A 26,142-nucleotide genomic window follows, 5' to 3' on the forward strand; every position below is an offset into this window, starting at 1 on the left:
ACGGGGGAGCGGGGACCAGACTGCTTACCAGATCGGGCAGACTCGCCTGGCCAGTGCTGTTTCCTGTGGGCCCCGGGGGACAGGTACGGAGAGGTGTTAAGCTCTCAGGTCTCAGAAGAAAAGTGGTTCTTAGGGAACAGGTGGGACTTTGCTGCTTGCTAAAACCAGAATTAACTCACCTTGAAAAGCATCATGAAGATCCAGGGCTTTGGTATTGACCTTGGAGCTCAGGCCCTTCCCTGGAGCCCAGTGCCCAGATTAATTTGGTCTTCCTTGTCCTCCAGCCCCTCTCTCAGGCCTTGGGGATCAGCGATAAGCAGACGGTGGCCTCCGTCCAGCCCTGGCAGGAAACAGGAGTTGAAACACGCTGTTTATGTCTGAGTTATCAAGAGATGGCTCTACAGTTTGGATGAGGGAGGAACTCTTTTCAGAAAAATGAAGTTGAAACGTCAGTGCCTTTACAACCCATACTTCGTTCACTTCATCACTTCCTTCTTTTCTGTTTTAAAGTTTATATTATTTCTGAACTCATTAAAGCCGGCAACATCCTCAGAGACATTGGTGAGCTGAGACTTGCAGGTGTTTACTGGTTGAAACCCATCAAACCTTGCTAAAAAAATGTCCTTAGAGTGAGTGATCATTTATACCAGGGGAGTGTTTGATTCTTAATGCCCTCTTCACTAATTATTAGATTCTTTTCAAATATCATACTTTTCCTGAAGTCAAGAATAGTTGAAGATATTGGAAAAACAGTTCATATTGAAAGGCTTGGGCCTGTCCAGGGGGAGGGTCTGACACCATTCTGCCTCGGGTGTATTACACTTTGAGGAGTGGAAGCAAAAACATTTGTCTCTGTGTCTAACGGAATCTGAATGGCGTCTGTAACTAGTGGAATTCCAGCTGGATTTTTTTTGTAACTTCCTTCATTGTGACAGTTACTGGGAAAGGCTCTTCAGTGTGTTTTTGCTGTCAATTTACAGGCCATCGTGACCTACCAGTACGAGCTGGGCTTGTTTATCTTTGGATGTTTTGGGGACACTAGACTTTGGTCATCACATAACACCCAGCACATTAGTCGATCCACCTATCTTACCTGCTAACTGATTTCCTTTGAAAGTGGTATTGATAGATTATACACCCTGCATTTGAGTAGCTTCCCGTAGTAATCAAAGTGTGTTTTACAGAGTGTTTCATAACTGCAACCTTGATGGACCCCCTCCATGTGATGCACACAAGGCAGGTGGTAAGAGTCATGTTTTTCAGATAAGGAACCTAGGGCACAAATCCAGTTAAGCAAATTGCCCAAGTTCACGTAGCTGGTTATCGAGGAGCAATGGCTAAAATTCAGGTTTCCAGACTTGCAATTCTCCAGGCTCCTGTGCCTAAAGCATGTGTGTTTTATCACCTGGTTCCTGGTACATCATCTTTGGGTTTTGATTGTTGTCATGGGTTTCTAAGAAAGGGACTCAAGACCTACGGGGGTCATTGAGTGACAGTGGTTCGGTGAACAACCTGTAACCCCCAGCCCCGGCAAAGCTTCAACTAGCAAAAGAGGCTTGTTTGGGAGCCGAGATTAACAAGAGCATCAGGCCTTGCAGGAAAGTTGAGGCATTCACATGTGTTCCTACCATGGCTATTCTTTCCTGTGAGAAGAGTCTGTGAGACTCTTTGCTGTGCAGCTGAGAGACCTGGGCTGGTGGGTAGGGAGTGCATTATAAAAAACCAAAAGGTGTTTGGAGTTTGACACACTCTTGCTCAGGTGAGAGGTGTTGAACAAAGCAGGGGCGTTGAGAGCATGGGCTGAGGTGTCAGACCAGTGGGGCTTGAGTCCTGGGGCACCACCACCACTTCCTAGCTGTATGACTTGGCAAGTTATTTAACCTCTTTGAGCCTCAGTTTCCTCATCTGTAAAGTGGGGATAGTGGTAGCCCCTACCTCATGGGATAGTTAGAAGGGTTAATGAAATACTGTATACAAAGCACTTAAGTAGGTGCCAAGCAAATCAGAAGGCTTCAATTATTGTTCACTGTAATTTACAGATCAGGGGTCCCCAGGAAGTGATGAAATCTCAGTTAATCACAGGTATAGGAAGAGAACCCCACAAGGTAAACCCCACACTTGGGTAGCCATTGCTGTCACTCTGTCACCCGCAGAGCCTCTGAACAAGCTGGACAGGAACGGGTTGGTCTGTTTGGGGACATCCCTTCAAGTCCTGGAGACTCCAGGGCCGAGGCCGAGGTCCCCGTGTGCCAGAGGCAGAGTAAAAAGAGAAAAAGACTCCAGGGCGGAATTTCCATCTGCTCCTGGAAGCACAAGGATTCAGCACTGTTCAGCAGTCACATTTTTCAAATTCTTGCATTTAGCCTGAGAACTTAATTCATTCTGCCGCAGATAAGTGAGCACGCAGAGTGAATGTCATGGGCTGTGTACCAGGCGGTCAGCTAGAAAAGCTCATTCTCTGGAGTCTCTCTGAAGGCTCAGTGTGAGGGTTTCTGGAAGGTGGACTGCTGCCGGGTGAAATGCTCTCCTTTGGGGAAGGATCAAAGTCTCGAAGCTGTCCCAGGAGCGCCGGGGACTGCTCCCCCCATACCATCCCCTCTCCCGCCAGACCTGTCCTGGATCACCTCCACCTCTGCTTCCTGCTGCTGCCACTTCCTTTATCTGAGATGCTCGGAAAGGGCCCCTCCTGTGTCCCTGCAGGTGCAGGCTGGCTCTGGGTTCCAAGGTTCCAAGACTGTCTTTGCCCTCCTTCCCCCAAGTCTCTGAATTCTGGGGAAGATGGCTTTTCAATAAGGTGCTGATTCGCTCACCTTCCCTGTTGTATGTCCAGCACATGGCGAAGGCCCCGTGGCTCCCATTCTTCTCCCCCCAACCCTGTCCTGCACACTTCCGGCCTATTGTTCAGAGGAGCTGCCCGTTGTCTGCTGGCCCCTAACTTCGGGCCGCCTCTGGTTTCAGGAGCTGGGTGGACCTGTCATAAATCACGCTCTGTTCCTTTGCAAGGACTTGGCTGGGCATAGAGGGTGGCTGCCAGGCTAATCAAGGGATCTCTTATTATTTCCAAGAGTGATCTGAAAGGATGGTTTCCTTATTATTTTAAACTAAGACCTCAGTTCTTAAGTCACCATACAGCTCAGGCAGCCCGAGGAGGGCAAACTGTGTCCACTCGACAGTTATCTGAGAGCAGGAATGAAATTCAAGCTGCTTGCTGTGTCACCCAGCCACCGCCGAGCCTGGGCAAAGGGACTGGCTCGAGCAGGCAGGAGACGTGGGCTCTGTGTGGCCTTGAGATGTCTGTTTCCCCCTCTGTAAAATGTGAAGGGCTGGACTAAATGGGTAGTTCCCAAACAGCGTTTTGTGGAGCCCTGGCGTTGCAAGGAGGAGTTGCGGTGGTGTGAGGGCCATCCTCCCTGCTGTGTTTCAGGCTGAGCAGTTCTGCCTGTGTCTCTCTTATACCCGGGTCCTTATGGAAGATGGTGTTAGGCGACGGAGGAGGAGCAGGGTTTCCCTGCTGGGAAAAACATCTGGAATTGTCTGGAACAGAGTGCTTCCAGCTTTAACCTTCTGTGATCCGTATTTTCTGTTTTGTGGGGATTGTTTTTAAGCCTGGCTTACAGTGACCATACCTGGGCCCCCTCCCACCTCTGTCCCCCAGAGCTTCCATGGAGGTGGCCGCTGCAGGTGGTCACTTTCTCACCTGGCCCAACCCCGGCTTCCTTCCCTAAGGCCACTCCAAACGTGGACCTGTTGTCCGTGATGTTGGCATTGACGCTGTGTCTGCCCCCAAACCCACCCTCGTTTTTTTGGAGTTGCCTGCCGATCACTGGGGCTGGTGTTCCGTGTGATCACTAAGAAGGCAGGCGGTGCACAGGGCCTTGAGTGCAGAGGCAGGGAGCGGGCGAGGCTCTGCCACACGTCAGCTGACCTCTCCTGACCCCAGCTCTCCTGTCTATAACGTGATGGATTTATGAATGGTGATATCTATCTTGGCAATCTCCTAAAACGCTGATGAGACAGCTTATGTGAAGAGGGCTTTGGAATCACATGCGATTTGGAGATAAGCAGAGGGTGAAGAAAGATGGGCCATTAGGGTAGCAGACGCAGATCCCTCTGCAGGGGGAGATGGCCTCTGAGGGTGTCCCCTTGTCTGGACAGCCTTGACAAAGTTCTCTAGCCTTCGGGTAACAAAGCAGCTTTTTTTTCCTTCTCTTCCTTTTTATTGTGATATGATTTACATACAATAATATGTAGAGATTTTAAGTGTACAATTTGATCAGATTTGACAAATGTTTATACCTATCGTATTTGTTTTCAATGGCTGCTGTAACGAATTACTAAAGTCTTAGTGGCTTAAGACAGCCAGATTTTTTTATCTTACAAGTTCGACATGAGTCTTAACTAGACTAAAAATCAAGGTGTCAGTGGGGCTGCATTCCTTTCTGGAGGCTCCGGGGGAGAATCCGTTTCCCCGTCTTTCCCAGTTTCTAGAGGCCCCTTGGCTGTGGCCCCTTCCTCATCTTCAAAGCCAGCGATGCTGAGTGACGTCCTTCTCACACCCTATCACTCTACCCTCCTCTTCTACTTTTAAGAACCCTTGTGATGACACTAGCCCCTCTGAATAATCCAGCATAATCTCCCTATTTTAAGGTTAGCAACCTTAATTCCATCTGCAGCCTTATTCCCCTTTGCCATGTGAGGTGACATATTCACAAGTCCCAGGGATTAGGGTCTGGACATCTTTTCAGGGATGGGGCCGCATTATTCTCTCTACCACACCTGTGTGACCTCCACCCCAATCAGGACATTTTCTTCACTCCAGAAAGTTCTCTTGTTTCCCTTTTAGTCACTTCCCATTCACCCGCCCCCCGTTTTGCTTTCTCTTACCTGGGACTAATGTTGCCTCCTCTAGGCCAGGTTTATGTGGAAGTGGGTGCTCAAACCTGCTGGGTGGGGTGGAGTGCAAAGTTTGGAGAAGTGAAACAGTCTCTCCATGGCTCTTGGCTCTAGGTTTTGGGGGTGGAGGTTGGGGTGTGATTCACTGAAATACGCCCATGGAGGGAGGTAGACCAGTGCCCACGAAGAGCCTGAGGCGGGTCGGGGCCGAGTCCCCTCCTGCTCTGGTCTGAGGTCCCACCCGCTTCTGGGGAAACAGTCCTGAGGAGGGCGACCCCTTCCCGCCTGCAGGTCCTCCGAGCACATTGTGACGGAAGCAGGTGGAATGAACAGGTCTGTGAGCCGTGTGCGGGGCCTGGTCTCACCGAGTCCAGATGACACCAGGCACCAGGGAGGGGCAGCGAGGGTCTCCAGGAGCCCCTGGCCCGGGCCTGCTCTGCGGCCCCCACGCCTTCCCCCGGCACAGCCCCTGACTGGGGACCGGGGGTCCTTAGTTCCTCCCCATGCCTCCGTTTTCACTTCTCCTCCCGTACGAGGTACCAGCACTTCCCCTCTGGAGCCCAGATGTCTTCCTTCCAGGGCGTCTGCTGAGCTTCTCCGTTGGGGCCCCTGCAGCCCCGCTGTCACCCCTCCTCGCTGCTCTGCCACTTCCCAGGCCCGTGCCTCTCACGGCGTCCTGGGAAGACGACGTTTGTCACAGTGTGGGCTTCTCGGGCGTGCTCCACACCTGATGCACATTATCTTAAAGACCCAAAAGGGTCTCCTGATCTCAAAAAGGAGTAATAGTAACAACTGCTTCATCAGGGTCTGTGTGTGAGGTGACACGCACGAAGGTGCACCCCAAGTTCCCAGCACCTCGTCGGGTCAGCCGTTGGGAGTGTTGCTATGATTATCTCAGGTCTTCATAACCACCCGTGAAGGGCACACCCTGTTATGGTGCCCATTTTGCAGATGAGAAGATTTGGGTTTCGGAAACGTTGTCACTTTCTGAGGTGACACTGGCTCGTGAGTGGTGGAGCCGAAGGCCGGTCTCTCTGGCAGTTCTCACCACTTAGCTGCTTGGGTGATGCCTTTGCTGGGCGGTTTTCACATGATACTAATGTCATGGTAGTACGAAACCAACACACTCAGCGGGCACTGGGCTAAGCACGTTGTGTGCACCTTGGCAGCCCTTCCACGTGGGTTCAGAGAGGTTGAGTAATTTGCCCAGGGTCACAGAGCCAGTGGATGAGGGACCCCAGCCTTGAACCCAGGAGGTCCAACCGGAAAGCCTGCCCTACTAACCCCTCCGTTAAGAGACGTTTCCTCCCTTCGAAGCACTGGTGGTATCTCTCCTCTTGATTCTTACTAAGAGGTGTGATGGAGTTGGCCTCTCATTTCAGCTTGACGGCCGGGTGCCTCGGAGCCGAGTCCAAGACTCCCGGAATCACCTCTCCCCTCCTCCAGCCCCCATCCTTGCTTGATGTCGGTTTTCTGTGCTTACTCATGTCACCGTACCCCACTGTCCACTCTACCGTTTTCTTGACCACGTTCTGTTTATAAAGCAGCTTCAAATCCTTGAGGGACGGAGACTGTTATAAACAGTGCAAAATAAATATACTGGCCATTGTGGAAACATATGTAGAAGCCTGTAATCCTCAGTGCCTTGCCCTTCTCTCATTTTATAAGAGGTGTCCTTGCCCTGACCCTGTCAGGTGACAGGGGCTGGGTTAACCAGCTAGACGTGAAGCAGTGCCTTTGTAGCAGGTGATGCGTGGGTGTGTACTCTTGCACTCTTACCGATGACAGATGGCAGGCTTTGGCTCTTTATTTATTTTCTTATTTACTTAAAGTGCACTTATTTTCTTGAATGACCAGAGTGTCCAAGGATGTTTTTTAAGTTGCCTCCATGCCATGAGAAGACCTAAGGGGCAGCAACTGAAGTTCATTGCCCCGAGCAGCTGCCTCCTCGTGCGGTCCCCTCCTGACCCCGTGTGCGTGAGATGCTGTGTGACGCCCCTTGGTGGAAAATGTAATCACTGTATTTAGGTGGCTATGGGTTGAGGTGTTAGTCCCCCGCACATCTCCTCTTGTTTGTCTGCGGAAGCACTGGCTCTCAAAGAAGTGAACAATTGGAACTTGGTTTCTCACGTTAGAGGATATGAGAAATAAGAATCTACAGTATGGCGGGAATTTATTTCTGCCGCGGACACTGAATATAAGCAGGATCTGATGGGGGGGGTAGCGAGTCAAGAGGAGCCATAAAGTGTTGGGTTGTATTCATTCTTTCATCAAATCGTTATAGAGCGCCTTCTATGTGCTGGGCCTCTTCTGGGTGTTCTGACGACAGCTGTGAACCATATAGGTGAGGCTCCTGCCCTCTTGGAGCTTACACTCTGCCCAAGACAGACAGTAAGTAGGTGAACAGTAAATACAAGTGTCGTTTCAGGGGCCAATTGCTATGAAGAATAAAATAGAACATGTGAGAATAAACAGCTGGCATGGCTGCTGCGTGAGTAGGATGGTCAGGGGTGGTTTTCTTGAGTCGGTGATGTTAATGCTGTGACTGAAAGATGAGGGCCCTCCAGCCATGGGAAGAGCCAGGAAGAACAGGGCAGTGGCGCTGAGTGTCTGCTACTGTTTGCCAGCACTCTGTTGAGTCAGTGGTTAAAAGGCCATTTTAGTGAAAGTCATTAGGGTGACTATTGAATGACTGTGTCTTTTTCCTACCAAGCCGCCAGTTTCATGGGGCGCAGGCCTCTTTTTGCTCAGCATTGATTCTCCTATAATGGGCGTAATCCCTGACTCGTGACAGGTGCACGGTAAATAGTGGATGGACGGATGGACAAATGGAAGCCTAAAAGAAAACAGAGGGAAGTCAAGGGCAGTGGAGCACACTAGAGACTCGAGCTTGGTTCACAGAGTGGGAGGGTTGGAGGACTCAGTGACACACGGAATGATGAGGCCGAGCAGGAGGCAGGCAGTGACTTGTAAACTGGCATTTGGGAGTGGCTGGAGGAGAAAAGACAGAACCAGCGAGCACAAGTAGGAAGGCTGGATCCTGTGTTGTATGTAAGAAACAACCAGAGGGAAAGAAGAACAGGGAGAGGGAGAAGAAAGGGCACGATCAAGAAGAGCTTGGTGGGCCAATGAGGCAGACATTTGTCAGGGTAGCATATGGGCTAGTGGCTAGAAGAAGGGTCACAGTGACTGAAGTTGCATGTTGGCAGATGGAAACATGGTGGCCCTCAGGGCGGGGGCAGGTGCTGAATCAAGCACTGGGTGTGGCGGGGTGAGAGATGGAGCAGTTAAGGGGCTTCACGAGGCTGGTAAGATGTTGTTTTTTTCTGGGATTGCAAGCCTAGGGTTACCTTCTGTAGGGAAGTGCCATCTTTCCAAATGGGGGAGGATATGAAATTGGCAGAAAGCTCCAACTGGGAGAAGCAAATATATTGTTTGGAGCCTTGTTTTATTCCTCTGGAAATTGACCGTATTGTATTTTTATGTAAATAATTCACAACAGCGTGGTATTTGTAAAGGGGTGAAAAGAGAATGCTCACAAATGAAGTTGAGATACCATATTGTGTTTTTATATCAACAATGTATACTATTGCTTGCAGTGGGTCCAAAAACAAATGTGTATTCAAGACGCGAGCTACCTGTTGTTAATTGTTAGCTTTTTCATCTAACCACCCTTTACCTGCCCTTCAAAACCTGATTCGAAAATCACCTTTTTCACGACAATTTTGGGATCACTCCAGCCCAATGTCATCCTTGCCAGCTCTGAGCTTCTATAATATAATTGTCTGTGTAGCTTCTGGAGCACGTTTTACGCATTTAAGCCCTCTTCATGGGCATGTCATGCTAACCTGGTATGGAGCCCTATGGGGGCAGGTAGCACGTCTTACTCATCTGTATATATTCACAAGGCTTTGCAAAGAGGAGGGCTCATAGAAGTCCTTAAACACATGACTGGCCCTGCAACAATCACCAAAAATGCATTCTGTTTCCATTGTTAGTGGAGTTGATTTATATGTGTGTAGGGGGTTGTGCTTCGTTGGCTGAAATCTGCCCAGCACCCTTTAGCATGCTTCCCAAGCCTATATGACTGATTCAGCCAAGGAATGGCAGTTTGCTTTTAAAGGCTCTGTGTAGAAAACCTCAGGCTGTAGAAGCCAGAGAATGACAGTGCATGGAACAGTGTTTAACCCTGGTCCAAAGTTAGACCGTTTTTGAGGTTTTGTGCCTGGCTCTGATCTCCACGAGGTTTTGGTGTCCTGAGTGGGATTCAGTAACTGGTGTGTCACAGTGTTGAAAAAGCTGTGGGTTTTCCTTGGCAGCACTCCTTTTTCTGCCGGTTGACAGAAGATAAGAAGTCGGAGAAATTCTTCAAGGTCTTCTATGACCGAATGAAGGTGGCCCAGCAAGAAATCAAGGCAACGGTGACAGTGAACACCAGTGACTTGGGAAATAAAAAGAAAGATGACGAGGTAGACAGGGACGCCCCATCACGGAAAAAAGGTAAATGCGCCCCTGCGTGCAGCTCTTCAGTCAGCTGGATTGTGAACATGGGAGGAATGCCTGGTTTTCCTTTAGTTTTTACACGACTTCTAGACTCCAGACTGTTTTCTGACTGGGGCTTTCAGAAGAAGAAAACCAATCCGGTTGTGATATAATTCTTCCTGTGTAACCTGAACTGAATTCCTGCTGCTTTGGAAGCTCCTCCCACTGTTTAATAAACTAACATACATTCTTCTTTGTCAAACTCAAGGTTCTATTGGCAGGAAATCCATTAATAATCTTTTCCTGTAATTTCCATTTAATGTTAGAGAAAGTTGTGGAATACGCACTTTAAAACTGGCTGTCGTCCTTTGTCAGCTAATCCTCCCATATTTTCTGAAATATTTGAAAGTTCATAAAGCTTTTTATCCATTATCCCCCTTGAAGAGAAGTTATACTGGGGAGTGGGTAGACCCAAAAGTGTTGGAGTCAAATGGCCTTGAATAGGTCTGAGTCTCATTTTTTTAAATTTAGAGCTGAGTTTCTCAGCCACAGCACGTGGGACATCTGGAGAATTCGTTGCTATCAGGGATGTCCTGTGCATTGCAGGCTGTTTAGCAGCATATGTGGCCTTGACCCAGTAGATACCAGTAGCCCACCCCCAACTCAAAATCTCTCCAGATATTGCCTGTCGTCCCCTGGGTGGAGATGGGGTCAAAATCATCCCTAGTTGATCACCACTGGTCTAGAATGGGGATAAAGAGAAGAAAAAGAAGAAAGGCTAACATTTACTGAGTGCTTTCTATGAACCAGGCACTGTCCAAAGTCCTTTACATGTGTTACTTCATTTAGAACTCAAGTCGACATTGTAAAATCGATAAAATCGTTATCCCCATTTTACAGATGAGGAAGCTGAGGCATAGGGATGGTAATTAACTTGTAGGATATGGAGCTAGTAAGTTCTAGAGCCAGGATTTGAACCCAGGCAGTCTGGCTACAGAGTCTAATGCTCCTAACTCTAGTGCCTAGTTACCTTACAGGGTTACTCTGAAGATTCGATGAGGTAATAAACATCAAGTGCTTAATCACGGTGCCTTGGGGCTTAGTAAAGGGCTCCATCAATTGTTGTCTAAGAACAGTAATTACAGTTTGCTTAGCTTATGTTGACTGTCTCAGGAACATTCTAGAGGAAGACTTCACTGATGTTCTCCCCATTTTACAGATGAGGAAGCTGAGGCCCAGAGTCATAGATGTATGAGGTTGACAGAACCTCTACTGCTTTTCCTCTAAACCACAGAGCAAGTGTAGGTGACATGTTAGAGCCACCAGCAAGCTGGAAGGGCTCCACTTACTTTTAATCCTAAGAGGTGAGAGAAGATGGTGCCTTCTTGGAGCGTTTTGCCAACCTTGAGAGACTCTCGGGTGAATTCCAGAACTTAGGTCTCTGAATGTCATCTTTGGCGTGGTGAATGGTGTTCCTGGGATTCGGCAGCATTGACCGTCTTACATTTGCGTTCTAGCCAAAGAGCCCACGACACAGATAACGGAAGAGGTCCGGGATCAGCTCCTGGAGGCCTCTGCCGCCACCAGGAAAGCCTTCACCACCTTCAGAAGGGAGGCTGACCCCGACGATCACTACCAGCCAGGGGAGGGCGCCCAGGCCACAGCAGACAAGACCAAGGACGACCTGGAGATGAGCGCGGTCATCACCATCATGCAGCCCATCCTCCGCTTCCTGCAGCTCCTGTGCGAAAACCACAACCGGGACCTCCAGGTGAGGGCCGGGGGGCAGCGGGGGTCCCAGCTCCTCACAGCTGCCACCGCTTACTGTGACATCTCAGCTCCTCTCCTTTCAGCCCGTCTCTTCAAGCTGAGGACCCAGCATGGTTCTCTACGTCTGGGCACTAGAAGTGTTTGTCTTGTCGTCCCCACTGTCTCCACGGGGACGGGGACCAGATCTCATGCTCAGCAGTGTAGTTGCCACCTGCTCCACACGTGTTTGTTATATGTGTGTATGTGCCTCTGTGTGTGTGTGTATCTGGTAGCCTGCCGCCGTTTGATACATAGGTGCACAGGTAAAACTTGACTGGATGGAGGGGTGGATGATTAAATATACTAGACTTAACAGAATCTGGTACATAGAATGTTCTAATCAAATATTTCTTGGTCGAATGAATGAAGTGGCTTTCTGGCGTTTTACACAAATGTTCAAAAATATTTGTTGAACTGATTGATTATTCCAGAAATCCTTTGTTCACTTTTTTTTTGTCGTGGGATGATAACAATGGCCAGGTTTATTGGGCACTTAGATGATCCTGGATGCTAAGTGTTGCCTGTATTATAACACTTGTTTTATAGATGAGGAAACCAAGATGCACAAGACCCAGTTAGGGAGTACAGAGCTTGGAATTGAACCCAGGCAGTCTGGTGGGTAGAGGTTGTGCTGTCAACCACCGCATTAAGACGGAGGGCGTTTTCTTCCTTGCAGAGTTTCCCCAACAGCAAAGGCTTTTCAGGAAGGGCCAAGGGTGGGTTCCAGAGATACCGTCTTTGTTCTGAGTGGACACAGATCTGTGGAAGCTGTCTCTGCCCAGGAGAAGCATGCTAGAGCACCGGGTCCTTGGCCTTCTCCTGGTTTTGCTGCTGACTCTTGGGGAGAACACCCCTCTCTGCCTAAAAAGGATGAGGATGAACAGGAAAAGTGTGTCTGAACTCCTCTAAGATAGAATGTTTTCTCCTCAAATAAATAAATTGGTGGGGGTAGTTTTATTTGAATCGTGATGCTTTGAAAAGAAAATAATTCTAGTCCAAACATAGCAAGGGGAAGGTGCAGCCTTGAAATATTTGCACTGCTGACTTTACCCACCAGGTGATTTGATGGCCTTTCACATGTTAGCTGTGGCCAGACCATTTGGTGCCACCACCGGAAATCGCTAACACTTAAAATCTGCTGCAGATTCTCTCCCTGGCTAAGTTGAGTAAGAAATTATATTGTTAAGCAGTAAGACAGAACAATTTAATGGAAGTGGGTGAAGTCTGCAGTATTAATACTTACTGTGCTGATTTTTGTTTTCAATCAAATGGGTCCGAAGAGCCTGGGCTTTGAAAAAGCATCTAGGGACTTCCCTGGCAGTCCAGTGGTTAAGGCTCCGTGCTTCCACTGCAGGGGGCACGGGTTCCATCCCTGGTCAGGGAACTAAGATCCCACATGCCTCGTGGCAATGGCCAAAAAAAATAAAAAATTAAATAAAATTTTTTAAAAAAGGATTTAGATCCAAGGTCATCAACCAGCCAAATCTGGGCCGTATTTCAAAATGAAGGGGTTTCCATCAGCTCCACTGTCCGCCACGCAGGGACTTCAGGCTCTTTCTCTGCCTTGCTGCCCACTCCTTTCCTCCCCTGACGTTCCCAGCTTCATCCCTGACCACGTCTGAGTGTGGGATCTTGGCTGTGAGTCTGTTTTTCTTGCCTGTTGCTCAAACATTCCTACTTTGGACATAGAACACGTCGGCCCTTGATGCACTGGCCTGACTTGCCTGGATGCCAACATCAGTGGGTGGACAAAGCCCTCGTGACCCAAAGGTCCAGGGTCTGGTTACTGGCTCACTGGCTGGTGTTCCTCTGTCTGAAGGCGGACTGTGTCTGCTCCACCTACCGTGTCTACACCGTTCATCACCGGGGAGACAGGCCAAGGGAGTGTGAGCGACGCCACGGGAAACAGGCTGTCCCGCCAGTAAGAAAACAAAGCCTACAGCTCGACTGTGGTGTCTTTGTGGATGGGGGCCCTACCCTGCTGCTGGGGCGATTTCTAGGCTGAACTTGGTGGCCAGTGCCCTACATTGTTCCCCTATACCAGTGTTACTGGTTTCCACCAACCTCGGGCTCCAAAGGAAAAGTCGGTTGAGACTATGCATATGTGTGTTGATCTCCTCATCTCGGCGAGTACCCGGCTCTGTGCCCTGCCCTGGGGGTGATGGAGACCCCCCCTCTCTTCCCCTCACAGAGCTGCGCATCTAGGACAGGAGCCACTCGGCAAGCGGGAAACTGCCGTGCAATGTGATAAGTGCTACAGTCGTGTCATCTTAGGGGTTTTGTGGGTTCAGAGCAGGAGAACCAGCACAGTAAACTGGGTCCAGGAAGGCTTCCCAGAGGACCTGATATCTGCTGAGCTCTGAGCAAACAGAACACAAGGCTGCCTTGAGTAGAGTCCATCCATGAACGTCAGAGGGCCGGTCCTGATGTGCTTGGTTCCTGGACGTGGCTCTGGTTTCATGGACCTCTTCTGTCTCCCGCCCGCCCCCTTGACCTGCCATCTTCACAGCACACCCAGCCTCCACTGGGAAAGCAGAGGGAGCCTCCCATTGTACGAATTCACCCCTTCTTGTGGGGAAGTCTTCACAGTTTTTGTTTTGTGCCTTAGCTCTTTGCAAAACTCTGCTTTGAACTAATTCCCTAAGAACCCCATGGGCAGAAGCCCCTTTTAATGAGTCCTTCCAAAACAACATTCTCTAATACGCCACTCTGCCAGAAACAGTGGTATCGGAGGGAGAGGGAGTGTACAGTATATTTCAATATATATATTTTTAAAACTTAGCAACTTAACCTTTGAAGGTTCTATAACGCCAGTGGTTTTAACTGTTTGGGGCTGCAGAATCCTCCATTCGAACATCTTAGGCAGAAATGTACGTGATAAGGGAGATGAGAACAAAGCTGCTTTGTTCAGAGTAGAAACGACAGAGTGCTAGAACTTTCCTTTCCTCCCTCACCTGCAGGAGCCCTGAGAGCTGGGGCATTCCTGGGGTCCTCCAGGTTTTTGCAGGGAGTGGCTGGAAAGCCCGTGATCTGGACCAGGGGTTCACAAGGAGGAAGGCTGCACTCACCTTTACAGACTCGCACTAAGTCAGGCACACTGAGGTAGTAATAAAATTGCTCTGATACGATGATATTTGTAGGAATCCAGTTCTCAAAATGATGGCTTTAAGTGGGATTCAACTACTCTGTATGCCACCCTACTGGCAGTTTTCTGGAACCGATGGTGGATCTCTGGGTCAGGGTTTCCTCGTGGATCCGAGGGAGAAGACATTCTCACAAGGAGAGAATTATCAGCTCCCTGGTATAAGGAAGTGCAGATAAGCCCAGAGAGAGAAGGAATCTGGCCCTTTGAAATTGCCCAGAGTTTCTTGTCATATTTAGAACCTTAACTTTCCTGTTGGTAAATGTTCAGTAGCGATAAAGCCACTGAGTTTGACTTTGCTGAATGGGCAGTTGCTGCCTTAAGCAAGCTTTGTTCACAGTAGCGAGAAATTTGATGGGAAGGACTGTTTTTGAACCATTTTCCGTGTGCTTTTGAACCTTCCCCTGAGAGGCTGGCTTTGCCTTTCACCTGGGTTAAGGAATACAGGTCCTGCTCTCTCTCCACTGAAGTCTGTTTAAGCACAGACTTGAGGTCTTTGATTTCCTTCAACTACCCATCTTGACTTGGTCCCTGGCCCTCCAAGGAAGACCACAAAAAGAACAGGACTTTTCTAGTCTGGACCAGGTTGGGTGGGTGGTATGTGCTATGGGTGAACTCTATTCCTTGAGCATAGAAAGAGTTCCCATGGGCCTTTAGCGAGTGGCACGCCTTTGTTTTTGTAGAGAACAAGAGAAAATGGAACTGAGTTAGGAAGGAGAGATTCTGGCTAGACACTCTGCAAAGGCCATGAGAAATGGGAGAGGCTTTCAAGAAAGGGCAGCCCACCATCCTTCCTGGGGAGTCTGAAACATGTCACAGGTCGGCCTTGATGACTTCCCAAGTCCCCTTTCCTTCATCCAACTTAATTCAGCTACTTCAGCCAGTGTTTATGAAGCCCATGGCACGAGCCAGTCCCTGTGCTGGTTGTCGGTCACCAGTGCTGGTGCTCCAGTCTCACTGGAGTCAGGATGGAGGGCTTCCTGAAAGAAGTGACTTGAGACGCCATCCTGAAGGAAGAGGAGTTAATCAGGTTGGAGACAGGGAGGCGGGGAGTGACAGGCAGAGGGAGTAGTGGGGCTGAAGCCCCGGAGATGAGAGAATGAAGGGTGCTTAAAGAGAAGGAAGAAGTCCATTGCTGCCAGACAGAGGAGCACGGCGGGACAGATGATGTCCCTGAACAGGGAGGGGCATGGTGGGAGTGGCCACATCACTGAGCAGAGGTGGGGAGGGGCAGGACATGGCAGGAATGATGGCACAGGAGTTGGAGAGGCAAAGGGGCCTCGAGAGCCATGCTGTGAATTTGAGCCTCGGTTAGCCTGGCCGTCTCCTGCCCTCTTCCTGAATACTCCTTCACGCCACCACTGCATGCTGAGGGGTTCAGCCAGGCCCTCGAACGGGTCGCATCTTCCCTGAGGGGCTGGAGCAAGAAATGGCTGCAGAACCCTCCTCTGGCTTCCTGTGACCCTTAGAAAAATAGTCACCTTACGAAAGCCCACGTGGTCTCAAATCACCTGTCCTTCCTCCACCTCCCACCTGGACCTGAGTGACTGTGCAATTTCTAGACTAGTCAGGAAGGCTCGAGCAGAAGGGCCTAAGGTTAACTTGGGGTGGGGGTGAGGGGGGGTTATTTAGAGGATGAGTCGAGCATAAACTTGATTACCAGCTTTTAATCTGGGCATTTATGGATGTTTTAATTACACAAGGAGTACATGAATATATTCTATGAAGGTTTAAATGAAAATAAGTGTTTGGTTTAAAAAAACAGTCCCTCTACCCATTCCCACTTCTCTACCCAGAGAGAACTACTGTTGGTTTGGACTGTATCCTTCCTGACCTTTTTCTGTATATTTGGATGGAAGCATTGGATACATATTAATCTGCTATTTGCCTTTTTGTTTTTTTAACTTAACAGTATGTCCTAGAGATCTTTCCATATTGGCACGTATGGACCTACCTCAGTGTTTCCAACTTGTGATATTAAATGATGTTGATACACTATCATTTGTTTACTTCCCAACTGATGGGCGTTTAGCTTGTTTCCAGTTCTCCTCTCTCTCAAACAGTGCTGTAGCAAACATCCAGTACGTACTTTGTGAATAGTGATAGAAGTGGAATTACCAGGTCAAAAGTTAACATTCGTTTTATCTTTTGATTATATCTTTTTACTTTAAAAAGATACAATTTTCTACAGTTTTCTACAGTAAACATGTGTAACTTTTATAACTATGCCCAAAAGAATATCTGTGGTTAATCTTCCCTTCTTTTTAAGAAGAGATTACTGGAGTCTATGAGGAAAACAACTCCTCTGCATCAGAATAGACTCTGTGTTATGAGGTGGTTGAATGTGGCTTGCTTGACTTTGTTGAGAAATTACCTGCTGTTATGTCTCTTGTTAGCATTGCAAGTTTACCTGGAGGATACATACTCGGGCATGTGCACACAAGCACACACACATTTACTCGCTTTTGTTCCTTCCTTTAACAACGGAAGTGGCCAAACAAGATAAGCCAGGTTCCCAGCATGGCAGTGGGCTTAAGCCCAGCCTGTAACACTTTATTCTGTGATGCACTATCCTCAGTGTTAGGTTCTGGGCATTCAGCATCCAGACCACAGCATCATGTTTTAAACCTTAACTTCTGTCCTTGGAAGCATCAGAAGACTCTGAACTTAACATGTGATGGGTGGGGGGGTGGGCTAGGGCGGAAAAGAAAGAAATGAGAACTTAAAAAAGGCTACTGGAGTCTGAACTGGGTTGTCAGAGAGGAGCTCTCCTCCCCTGCGTCCCATACAAAAGCACCTTGGAGAACAGGCCACAGTGTTTGCAGCCATTGCCATAGACCGTGTCCACGGTTGACCGTCATGGGGGCTGACTGACTCTTCTCTTCTACCCAACACTGCATCTCTCTGCGTAATTGCTGCTTGATCCCAGGCCCCAACCAATTACATACCATCAAAAGGGCAGAATGAGTGACCTTTTCCCTCTTCTCTTTGCCTTTGTTCCCCCAACCTGGGGACTGCCCAACTGCAGAACTTCCTTCGTTGCCAAAATAACAAGACCAACTACAATTTGGTATGTGAGACGCTGCAGTTTCTGGACTGTATTTGTGGAAGTACCACGGGGGGTCTTGGTCTTCTCGGACTCTATATCAACGAAAAGAATGTGGCCCTCATCAACCAAACCCTGGAAAGTCTGACCGAGTACTGTCAAGGACCTTGCCATGAGAACCAGGTAAATCCATTTGCATTTGGGGGTGGAAAAAAAAGTTTATCATTTTGAAACGTTGTTGACAAGGACTAGTTCAGAAGTCATACAACATCTACCTAGGGACCTAGGGATTCAGTAGAACTGGAGGCCTTTTCCCAGCAGTGAGGAAGGAGCAACCGAGCTTTATAATGTTCCAGAATGTGACCTAATCACAGGCACTAGAGGGGCTGTCTGGGTGATCATGCCCAGCTTGGTTTGGTTTGAACGGCCCAACTCGAAGTTGACTAGGGATACATATTAAAGTTGGAGTCAAATGAATATGACCAGGAGACTGGGCTCTATTTCAGATATTAGGAAAGACTCAAAAAGGGGCTACTTCATGGAAGGAGGTTTAAACCTAACTAGAGAGAAAAACCTTGCTGTATATGAGACAACTTGAAAATAATATGAGAAAACGTATGATTGAGACTTTAACACCACAGACATTCAGAGGAGAGAAGGACTCCGTTAGTCTTGACTTGAGCTTTTCGAGAAGTATATTTTTGGAGTGGAACCCAATAGTTTCTTGAGTAGAGTCATTGCTTATCCATGACGTCTTGCAGATTTCGTGCGGTTTTGCACTGATGCTAGAATGAGTGTGACTTTTACCTCAAATTATAGCTGTATCCTGGCTGGAGGGGGTAGGTCAGTGCTTAAATGACCCATTATAAACCCAGTGGCCAGGAAAGGTATGACATGCTGTGTTACTTGGGAAGCAAGGCCAGAACCTTCACTCAGAAGAGAAGAACGGCTTACAAGAGGAACCACTTGCTGTATATTAAAAAATCTCATCTTAGTTGTCCGTGACTACGAAGCTAGCATTTTGTTAGATCCACTTTCGTCTCCAGGCTTCCTGATGGGACCAATGGGGTAGTTTGAGGTAAAGTGAAAAGGAACAAAACAATTCCAACAGGCTTTGGGGGAGAGGCTTTATCTAAGTGAATTTCTTTATAACCTCAAGATGGCTTTTCTGCCAAACAGAGGCCTGTTAAAAGGAGCACACTGGGGTGAATTCTGCTGCAAATGGGGATCTTACCTGGGGGAAGGTGATTAATTCTGATATTACGTGAATTAAAACTTGCTTTCCAAACTTAAGCAAAAGTGTGCAGTACGAAAACCGAGTGATGTAGAGAGAACGCAACACACTTCTAAAGGGGAAAACAGCGCTCAGGACCCAGAATCAGTCACACACCATATTTTCCCTTAAGAACAAAAGCCCACCGCACTGTTTGGATTAGACGCGGCCAATTTATCAGTTACAGTGCATGGGGACTTTCCTACTGTTTACTGTTAATTCTGAAACTAGAGACTTTCATCTGTCTTTTATTTTTACCACTTTCTCACGGAAAATTTGCTGCTCTCCCCTAGAGACATTACTGGGACTGGCAAGCATTGTGCTGAAATTGTAGTTGAGCCTGTCGGCCTGTGACGTCTGATCTACGACCAGCGTTTGTGTAATGTCTGCATGTGTCTCTTTCCTCAGAACTGCATAGCCACCCATGAGTCCAATGGCATTGATATCATCACAGCGCTCATCCTCAATGACATCAACCCTCTGGGAAAGAAGAGGATGGACCTTGTATTAGAACTGAAGGCAAGTAGGAATTGAAAGCAAAAGACAGTAGCATCTGGAAACCCTTTTGTGTATTGCCTGTGCACGCGACGTGGTCACTGCCTTGAAACTAACTACTAAAGACAGTTCTTTTAAAGTAAATGAATGATCCACGTTGCAAGTTCTGAGTAAAAGGCAGAACTTCAGTCTTTCCCTTCCAAAAGGCAGAACTTCAGTCTTTCCTTTCCTGTCCCAAGATAGGATACCAGCTTTTCAACTCACAGGTCACATGGAATGAGAAATCATCACTCAAAGCTGAGAAAGAAATTCGAACAGCATCCAAGAACTAGCAGCCTTGATTCTGAAAGCCGCAGACGGAGAAAGAATGGAAACTCCATTCCCTCTGTGGTCTCTCATCTTTCCCCCATTGAGGAGAAAGGGCCAGTTGAAGAATAGTACAGATAAAAACTATCTAGGACCAAAAAAAAGTTGACCTTTTATATTATCCGGGAACACCTTTTTCTGTTCTGTGGTTGATTTTAGCAGAAGGGTGGCTCATAAATGTTGGGTTAAAATAAGGAGAGTTAAACTGTCCATAATCGTGCCTCTGGGCCTCTGATGAGTTTCTTTGCATCGTGTACAAACAGTGGATGACAGATGACTGATGTAGAAGCACCCTTGACATGCTGACTCCCTCTGATACCAAAATAGTTTTATGGGGTGACCAAGCTTAAGCACCTTGAAGCAGTGACTTCAAGGTGATTAAGCTGCTGGATTTACAAGCCAGCCTCTGGGATGTTTGAGAAGCTGATCCACTACTCCTGATGTTGATTTCTTGAGTGTACCAAGAAAATTAATTTTAAAAAATATTAAAAAGTAAAAACAAATGAACAAAAAGCCCCTCACTTATCTTAGGGCTTCCAAAGATTCTCTGAGTCCAAAGTTTCAATTCTGAGAATCAGACTTGCAGCTCCATCCTGGTGTCTAAAGTATATTTCAAAATGTTAGCCTTACTGAGCACACTTCCTTTTCACCTGTTCCATGTTGGGGCAGGTTGAGATCTGCCCTCCCATCTTGCCCCTGTTTGCAGCACTGGGCACTTTATCACTGTCACAGGAGAGCCTGGACCTACAGGGTTTAGCTGAAAAGCCGATCTGTATTTATGGCCTCAGTGGTGCCGGAGGACAGAAAGGTCATTAGGGAAGGTGGTAACATAGAAGCCCACAGGAATTGCACAGTTATTTTTATTTTATTTTAGTATTTCAAAATGAGTGTCCAAACTAATAGATGGTTTGGGTGTATGGTTTAAGTGGATTTTTTTTTGGGGGGGGGGGCTGTTTTTAACTCCTTTGACAAATCGTGTTGTAGAAGTGACTTGAACATCATTCAAGCTCACATCCCTGGCTACCATTTATCAGAACATATATGATGAGAGCCTGAAATAAACTGAGAATTTCATGCATTCCTAATCAGCATTTCAGTGGCTTTTTCAACCACTCATCTGGTAACCTGAAGGTTATTATAGAAATTTCTGCTCTGTGAAAAGCCACCTTTTGACAGCACAACAACCTGATGGAACTGCTGTGATCTGTGCTTGGGGAGAAAAAAATATACTGCCCCCTCTCACCAAAACAACAACTTTCGAGTCCTATACGTGAAGCAACATATGGATGATCATAGGCCCGGGGCCTAAAATGAGCTCAAGTCAAGAAGTACAGGGTGTGGGCACATGAAAACTTTGAATATAATGGGAAATTATGGTTTGGCATGAGAATGGTGCTCCCTTGGGTCACTTTTGTTAACTGGCGTCGCTGTATCTCATGATAATAGTAGGGGTCATGAGAGCTGAGAGCACTGTTGTAGGACGGGGGCGGGAATTACCTGAATTGCCTGCCTTCTCTGACCTGCAAGGCTGAATCACAGTGTTTGTAACCACTCCCCACCCCCCGGAGGCGTCGTGGGTCTATGTATCAGGTGCTTCCTGACCACTGTTATCATGAGGGTCCCAGTGTACCCACAGAACCCATGTTTAAATGTCCGCTAGGGCTTGGACCAAGTGACATAAGGGGGCAGCTGTGCCCAAACCAAGAGGTGCCTCCTTGACCCCAGGCAGTTTCTGCGGCATGTTTTTGGGGCATCAAGTGGCACATTCTCAGTCTGGTGATGCTCTTGACCCATGCCCTGCCGTGGGGCAGAGTGTCTGTTTAGCCAGGACGCAGCAGCTGGTCACCCATGGTTCAGGCCAGCTGCCCCCAGACACTCCTCTTCATTTCTTCCTCCCTTTGTGTCTCCAATTAGAACAACGCATCCAAGTTGCTCCTGGCCATCATGGAGAGCAGGCACGACAGTGAAAATGCCGAGAGGATACTCTATAACATGAGGCCCAAGGAACTGGTGAGTCGGACGGCTGAGCCTGTGGCCGTGGCACTGCCTAGCCTCAGAGCTGCACTTGTGGCAGAGCAGGGCATCTGCCTCCTCGAGCTTTCTTTACGATGCCAACGATCAAAAAGTGCGGAGAGAACGTTTGATTCGGGCCCCTGCCTAGGGCAGGGAAGTGAGCCCTGCGTGGAGGAAGTGTCCTCTGCCTTCAGCACAAACACGCATGGAAGCCCCCCTGGCCTGTTTCCCTTGGGGGAGGTGGCAGCGGGACAGGTCTGGGAGCCCGGCAGACTGGAATTCACGTCCGTCGCTCTGCCCTTTTCTGGGTCGCCTTGGGAGGCCCTTGAACTCTCTGAGCTGCACTTCCCTCTTCCCTAAAAGGGAGATGATGGTATCAGCTGGTCCAGAGGGTTGCTCTGGAGACAAGACAGATGATTCCCACGGGGCCCTGCGCACGGTGCCCGCACACACAGTAAACCCCTTCGAGAATGCACGGCCTCCTCGTACTCGTTCACTGCCGCTTTGTGCCGCGTCTTCTTCCAGGGCTCAAGAATTCACATCTCTTCTCGGTGCCCATGGTCTGCGCAACAGAAGGGTGTTTTGGGGGGTGCTGATGTTTTGGGTTTTTTAAAAAAGAAAACACAATCTTGTTTATATTTGGGGGGTGATATTCACAATTGGCTGTGACTTCCAGGCTGGGAGTCTGTGCTGCAAACTGTGAGACAGCAGCTCTCAGAGACGCTGAACCGAGCTGAGGACGGAACTCTCTATTTGGACTTTTTCCCACGCAGATGAAGTGTGACTGACAGACCTAAATGAGGGCACTAAAACTTTCCTGCCCCCCGGTGACCCAGTGTGCACTTGGGGCCAGGCTGAAGTCCCTTTATGTGTTCCTTTAAATAAAGTTCACAGCGAGCCCAGCTCTTTGATCTCTGAGGTCAGGAGTGAGTTCTCAGCCTGAGATGGAAGTCCTCGCCGAGTTTACGTAATGGCTTATGTAACTGGGGTTGGGGGAGGCTGGGATCTGTCGCTCCTGAGTAGGGACGGAATGACTTAGCAGAGACCCTGCTCCAGTTCCCATCAATCCAGAGCACGCCCCATCTTGGGTGGGGGACCTGGCAGCACCCCGGGCTCTAGGTGCCACTGACTCCCGGGTCGCCCCCTTGTGGTTGATTAGCTTCATTCCCAAATCTCGGGGAAGAGTCAAAGGCTTCCCGGTGCAAACACGGTTCTGAGCATGCGCATAGCCAAGACGCTCACGTGTGCGGAACACGTGTGCGGAACACGTGTGCACATTTGTGTGTGCACGCGTATGTGTGTGCGTTCAGGCTCCCACGTCCCGTGCAACACGTTGTCTGTTCAGTTTGGTTTTAGAGAAGGGAAGGGAAGACAAGCTCAGAGAGCGAGGGTCTTGTCTCCAAAATTATTTCTAGGGCCTGACCTGACGTCAGTACAGAAATGTGCGGCCCTCTGCCGTGCTTGGTCCTGGATAATGAGAAATAATTCAGAGTAATGGCCTCGAGGCGATGCAGGAGGCGGAAATGCCTTCTGAGTCATCAAAGAAAATGATTAATTTTTAGCACAACTTAAGGGTGGAAAGCATTGTGTTCTTAATCGTTGAATGATTAAATCTTGAATGATTAAATCTTGAATGATAGGTTCATTTGATAAATATTGGTGGGGCCCTGCTTTGTCCAGGGCGTTGTGCGGGATACCAGGGAGGGACTGAGGAATGGGCAGAGCCAGCCCTGGTCCTGGGGAGCTGAGGCCAGTGTCTGGGAGCAGGAAGGCCGGCACCGAAACGCTCTGGGAAGCGTGCTCTCGGCATGAGACAGTCAGGGTCAAAGCTCAGCTCACTAGCCGTGTGAATTTCAGCACGCCTCCTTCCTCTCTGGGTCTGCTTCCTCATCCATAATCAGGAGGAATCTTTGACATCTCATAAAATGTTTATGAGCATTAAAGTTTCTGAAAAAATGAAGATACTAAGCACAGTGCTTGGCACATAGAAAGTGCTGGTAGATGTCGCCTGTTAGTGGTATTTTCTTCACATGGAGTAGGCTGTGGGAGACAGGGAAACATTTGGAGTCAGAAAATAGTTTCATCAACTATTCCTAAAGGCAAATGCTTTCCTTTTTAGTTTTTCCTGAAATGGCAAAGGTAGGGGACGGGGAGAGTTGGCAGAATGAAATGGAGAGAAAGGGAAAGCGTGGCTTCTAGCCTTTGTTTGTATCACATCATTGTTTGGAGGCTTTTTGTGTTTTTTTTAGCCATTGTCCCGTTCTAAAGTAGAAGGGCATGGACCAGCCACAGAATGTCTCTTGGCCTCGCGAGAGCGAATGGGTTCCCCCCTTGTTTCATTGAAGGCTGATTGGTGGTGACTGCCTGCGATCATATTGAGAAGAATTCTGAGGCTGTGTCCACGCCTGCCGGCCGAGCGTACTGAGGCTGATGGCAGTGTCTTGCCCCAGGAGGGGAGGCTGATAGTATGCGTGCTGTCATTGCCAGTCCTACGTGGGTCTTCACTGAAGCAGGAACTCTGTTCCCTGGCCCTTCTTGCAGGTGGAAGTGATCAAGAAAGCCTACATGCAAGGCGAAGTGGAATTCGAGGATGGAGAGAATGGCGAGGACGGAGCTGCTTCCCCCAGGAACGTGGGACACAACATCTACATCTTAGCTCATCAGGTGCCACCCCTCCCCACGCCCACCTGCTGGACAGGACTCCATGCTGTGTGCCCTTTAACTTACTTTTCCTTTAAGGTTTTCGCCTGAGCTTGTTTGGGTTCGTGGTAACGGGTACTGCCAGCCACCTGACCAAGTGTGCCGAGGTCCAGGATGCTTCCATTGCCCATCACCGTAGGGTCATGTCCTTGGAAACCCCACGTTTCTTAAAAGCGTCCGCGCTGAGCAGTGACACTCGGATAGTTCACGGCTGTGTCTCAAGACAGTTGAAAGGAGGAGTCTTAGTCTTTTCATAAATATTGGCGAGTCTGTCTTAACCATCTAAAGAAATAAACCTCAGCTGCCTGGCTGATCGCACTTGGACATCTTTGGGAACTTGTCATGATGACTTCTTTTTGTTTGCATTTTGGGGGATGTAGTAATACTTCCTACCCTGGCACCAAAATGCCCTGTTTCGTAACTCTCTTCCCAAGAGGCTGGGCTTTTGCAGACACTTCCTCTTTCTGGAGGCTGATGTGTGTGGGCAGCCGGGAACTCTGCTGCAGGCTGGCACTTCCTGTCCCTTTCACCTCTCTTAGGTAGAGGAGTTTGGTAGAAAACAGTAATGGGATTGGGCCGGAGGTCGATAGATCCCTGCCCCTTATCTCCTCCGTTCCCGGCATTTAGCCCCTGAGAGGTCTCGGGACATTCCGAATGCCGGCTCCGTGGGGCTGGATGGAAAACCCCATCTCCCTCCTGCCTGGCTAAAGGAATCAGGGCAAAGCGGGACCTCGAGTGGGCACGCGCTTTCCACGCTGCTCTGCCAGCGCCCGGAATAGCTGCCGTGCAGCGCGCCCCTTGATGGGGAGGAGGGGCGCCCTCGCCCCCTTCGCCCTCCAGCTTGCTGTTGGTTACTGTACGTCTTCTCTACCCAGAGCTGGGAAGGAGCTGTGTGTTCCTGTGCAGAGAGACATGACTCCCCCGTTTTCTGCACTTGTGTTCTAGTTGGCTCGGCACAACAAAGAACTTCAGACCATGCTGAAACCTGGTGGCCAAGTGGAGGGAGACGAAGCTCTGGAGTTTTACGCCAAGCACACGGCCCAGATAGAGGTAAAGGCAGAGCAAACTCGGGGCCCGGGCCTGCGCCGAGGGCCTCCGGTGCGGGTGCCCTGGGCTGGGGCTGGCACGCAGTCCTTGGTCGGAGCGGTCAACAGGTCGTGGGAAACTACACTGCACCAGGGCCTGCGCTCAGTGCTAACAGCCGGTGATGGCCAAGCCGGTCCCGAGGCCCGCGTAAGGCTTGGCGAGAAGGCAGGCGAGTCCACACAAGGAGACGCGCCATGCATTCTGACAGGGCCGTGAGGACAAACAGGGCATCACGAGACGGTCCCCCGGAGGGACCTGCTGTGGACTGTGGTGGTCCGAGAGGCCTGTTCTGAAGAATGGTATCTAAGCACAGACCTTCAGAAGGATGGGAATGAACAGGCAGAGCCGGGAGGCAAGAGCTTTGCAGACACGGGGAGGCCCTGAGGTGGGAGGTGAAGGTGAGGGGGTAGGATGTAGGGAGGTAGAGGGAGAGCAGCCCACGATCAGAGAGGATAGACAGGCGGGCCCAGATCCTGCAGGACCGTGTCCGCCGTCCTCAGAAGAAGTCTGGACTTGACCCTCAGGGCAGTGCGGAATCATGGGAGAGTTGTACACCTAGGAGTGATACGACCAGACCTGCCTTAGAGAAAACACACACAAGGAACAGAATCCTCTCCATTTCGCAGATGGGAAAACTCTGAAATAGGACTCAGAGAGGTTGTGTCATCTGTCCAGTTATCACTATCAGGGCTGGAATTTTCACCCAAGTCTGGCGCTGACCCCCGAGCCTATGGGTGCTTTTTATGTTACCTGCCTTGTCTCCTGGCGGTCGGGAGAGCACAGACCTATGGGTGCAGGCTGTGGGCAGTAAGCGACGGTGTGTCTGTCTTGTTTGGC

At 49.1% G+C, this 26,142-nt stretch overlaps 1 protein-coding gene across 1 annotated transcript in view; it reads left to right on the plus strand.

The window, feature by feature from the left end:
* The window catches only part of ITPR1 (inositol 1,4,5-trisphosphate receptor type 1), a 324,648-nt gene that overhangs the window by 244,382 nt on the left and 54,124 nt on the right, over positions 1–26,142 (plus strand). Inside the window, exons 42-48 of the mRNA XM_059940230.1 lie at positions 9,213–9,393; positions 10,893–11,146; positions 17,355–17,555; positions 19,054–19,164; positions 21,421–21,516; positions 24,061–24,183; positions 25,165–25,269. Of these exons, the coding sequence (XP_059796213.1) occupies positions 9,213–9,393; positions 10,893–11,146; positions 17,355–17,555; positions 19,054–19,164; positions 21,421–21,516; positions 24,061–24,183; positions 25,165–25,269 (1,071 nt within the window). The remainder of the gene's footprint in view (positions 1–9,212; positions 9,394–10,892; positions 11,147–17,354; positions 17,556–19,053; positions 19,165–21,420; positions 21,517–24,060; positions 24,184–25,164; positions 25,270–26,142) is intronic.

The sequence above is a fragment of the Balaenoptera ricei genome, chromosome 11 (genome assembly GCF_028023285.1).
Source record: "Balaenoptera ricei isolate mBalRic1 chromosome 11, mBalRic1.hap2, whole genome shotgun sequence".
Lineage (NCBI taxonomy): Eukaryota > Metazoa > Chordata > Mammalia > Artiodactyla > Balaenopteridae > Balaenoptera > Balaenoptera ricei.